Source organism: Myotis yumanensis, unplaced genomic scaffold (assembly GCF_028538775.1).
Source record: "Myotis yumanensis isolate MYYU_CA2020_CCGP unplaced genomic scaffold, mMyoYum1.0.hap1 SCAF_13, whole genome shotgun sequence".
NCBI classification, from domain to species: domain Eukaryota; kingdom Metazoa; phylum Chordata; class Mammalia; order Chiroptera; family Vespertilionidae; genus Myotis; species Myotis yumanensis.
This window is the reverse complement of record NW_027223764.1, coordinates 18,265,199-18,268,539: the sequence shown is the minus strand read 5'-3', so window position 1 is coordinate 18,268,539 and position 3,341 is coordinate 18,265,199. Positions and strand designations below refer to the sequence as shown.

Below are 3,341 nucleotides of genomic sequence, written 5' to 3'. Positions count from 1 at the left end.
ACTTTAACTACGAACAATCACGCTTAAGCTACATAATCTTTACTCCCTGGAATGGAGATAAGAAACACCCTAACCTTTGGAATAGACATTGATAGGATTAAAATCAACTGGTATAAATATAGATGTAACAGGACAGTCAAGACAGAACCTGCCTGGAGATCCTGGCTAGAGAACCTGGCTAGGCTGCTGATCAACTGAACGCTGTCTCCGTGTCATTCCTTCTTCGCCGATTCTGTCCACACCTTTGGGGACCTCTGGACCTGCTGGGGTTGGACCCCAACAATTGGCGCCCAAACAGGGTTCTCCTAGTTTATTATTTTGTATCAGGAAGTAATCCATAAAGTGCCAACATGGGGAAGAAACGGATAAAGGGAAAAATTGTTCCAGTTGATGATTCTTCTAAATCTTTAGAACCTGTGTGCAGACACATTAGAAAAGGACTGGAACAAAGTATTCTGAAAAAGGCTTTAGTGAATGTGGGATGGAATATTTGCCAAGATTGTGAGACAGACAATGAAGTGAAAGACAAATCTGAAGAAGAAACAGAAGAAAACCCTTCCGTTTGGCTGTGTCTTAAATGTGGCCATCAGGGCTGCGGCGGGAACTCGCAGGAGCAGCACGCTCTGAAGCACTACCAGGCGCCGAGGTCCGAGCCCCACTGTCTGGTGCTCAGTTTGGACAACTGGAGTGTCTGGTGTTACCTATGTGATGATGAGGTCCAGTATTGTAGTTCAAAGCGATTGGGTCAGGTGGTTGATTATGTTAGGAAACAAGCCCATCCTACAGCTCCAGAATCAGCAAAAGGTAATGGTAGCATTGAACTTGAAAAGAAAAAATTAGAAAAGGAGAGTAAAAATGAACAAGAGAGAGAGAAAAAGGAAAACATGGCTAAAGAAACTTCCATGAATTATACTTCTCAAATAACTGTGAAAGGACTCAGTAATTTGGGGAACACGTGTTTCTTCAATGCAGTTGTGCAGAATTTGTCACAAACACCAGTGCTAAGAGAACTACTGGAAGAGGTAAAAATGTCCGGAACCGTCGTAAAAATGGAACCACCTGACTTGTCACTCACAGAGCCCTTGGAAATTCACCTTGAGCCTCCGGGCCCTCTTACTTTGGCCATGAGCCAGTTTCTCAGTGAGATGCAAGAGACCTCAAAAGGAATTGTGACACCTAAGGAACTCTTCTCCCAGGTCTGTAAGAAAGCAGTGCACTTCGAAGGCTATCAGCAACAAGACAGCCAGGAGCTGCTCTGGTACTTACTGGATGGGATGAGGGAAGAAGAACACCAAAGAGTGAGTAAAGGAGTTCTTAAAGCATTTGGTAATTCTACTGAAAAATTGGATGAAGAACTGAAAAGTAAAGTTAAAGATTATGAGAAGAAAAAATCAGTGCCGAGTTTTGTGGACCGCATCTTCGGTGGGGAGCTCACCAGCACGATCATGTGTGACGAGTGCAGAACGGTCTCCTTGGTTCATGAGTCTTTCCTTGACTTGTCTCTACCAGTTTTAGATGATCAGAGTAGTAAGGAAAGTATAAATGATAAAAATCTGAAAAAGACAATGGAGAACAAAGATAAAGACAGTGAGGAAGAAAAAGATAATTACACTTACATAAAAGAGAGAAATGATATTCCATCAGGAATAAGCAAGCACTTGCAGAAAAAAGCAAAGAAGCAAGCCAAAAAGCAGGCCAAGAACCAGCGAAGGCAACAAAAAATTCAAGGAAAAGTTTTTCATTTCAATGATGTCTGTGCTAACCATCTTGAAGATAATGAGTGTGAGGCTGAAATGTCAGTTCAGGGAGAAGTGGATATTAAATCCGACCATATCTCACAAGAGGAAGTTGTAAATGAAGAATATTGTGTTAATCAGAATGACTTGAATGGCCAAGAGAAAGTGATAGAAAATGTAACTGACAATCAAAAATCCACAGAGGACGTAGATGTGAGAAGTGTCAGCGTGGATAATGACGTGGAGGTTTTGTCATCTTCTCCCACTGACTGTCCTGGGAGTTTGAACGGTGCCTGCCTGGATTGGGGGGGCGGTGGGGAAGTGGACATTTCTAGGGGTTTCCAGAACCTGCACTTGGATGCTGCTCTTCACCCTGACAACATACGTCTGGAAATTCTGAATGGCAGCCCCGCTCCTGGGACCACGCTGTACGAGTGTGTGGGCCAAGATCCAGAAACTGCCTTCTGTACCCTTGCGAACAGGGACGCGTCCAGTGCTGACAAGTGCTCCATCCAGCACTGCTTATACCAGTTCACCCAGAACGAGAAGCTCCGAGATGCCAACAAGCTGCTGTGTGAAGTGTGCACCCGGAGACAGTGTAGTGCACCAAACGCAAACCTAAAGGGTGAAAAGAAACGTGTTTACACCAATGCCAAAAAGCAGGTGTTGATTTCTCTCCCTCCTCCTGTTCTCACCCTTCATTTGAAGCGATTTCAGCAGGCTGGTTTTAACCTACACAAAATTAACAAACACATAAAATTTCCGGAGATCTTAGATTTGGCTCCTTTTTGTACTGCTAAATGTAAGAATATGGCTGAAGAAAGCACCAGGGCGATGTACTCGCTGTACGGAGTCGTGGAGCACAGTGGTACCTTGATGTCCGGGCACTACACTGCCTACACCAAGGCGAGAATGGCAAACAGTCGTCTGTCTGACTTTGTTCTCCGCGGGGATGTCCCCCAAGATTTTGAAATGGAATCAACCGAAGGGCAGTGGTTTCACATCAGCGACAGCCACGTGCAAGCTGTGCCTACAGCGAAAGTCCTGAACTCACAGGCGTACCTCCTGTTTTATGAGAGAATTCTCTAAGTTTTTATAACAGCTTGATAATAATAAACAAGTGAAGAGTAACTAAATCATGTTCACGGTAAATTACGTCCACACCAGGAGAAATCACTTGCCGAAATATTGAAGGAAACACCTGCAGATTGACCACAGTTTTGTCCTGTCATCTGTCATCATGGTGTTCCTGCCTGCTCCCAGGTTCTGGATGGATTCTGAATCAAGTCCTCTGGTTAATGTGTCCGTGGTGGTTACAGCACATCAATAAACTGACTTACCTCAACACTTGTTTTATTACTCACAAGAAAGATGGTGAATTGTGTTGACTTACCCCCACCACTTAACTCCACCAAGTACCATTTGACTGGCTAAGGAAACTTCACTACATGTGTTAACTTTATGAACATAGGTATTTGGTATTGGCAGTGGTATGTGATAGGCAGAAGCGTGTCTTTAACACTGATGCCACAGTGGGCACGGCTGCGTGCAGGCTAACTGCAATTAACTGGCCCCAGGCACCAGGCACCAGCTCCCCTCAACACC

At 44.5% G+C, this 3,341-nt stretch overlaps 1 protein-coding gene across 1 annotated transcript; it reads left to right on the top strand.

The window, feature by feature from the left end:
* Positions 1-342: 342 nt before the first annotated feature.
* Positions 343-2,834, top strand: LOC139021463 (ubiquitin carboxyl-terminal hydrolase 16-like). Its single transcript, XM_070431845.1, has one exon. It carries the CDS (start codon positions 351-353, stop codon positions 2,823-2,825), a length of 2,475 nt encoding a protein of 824 aa, XP_070287946.1. The 5' UTR covers positions 343-350; the 3' UTR covers positions 2,826-2,834.
* Positions 2,835-3,341: the final 507 nt, after the last annotated feature.

Bases quoted from the DNA above. Each gene is read 5' to 3' on its own strand.
- LOC139021463 (XM_070431845.1), top strand. From the start codon at position 351: ATGGGGAAGAAACGGATAAAGGGAAAAATTGTTCCAGTTGATGATTCT.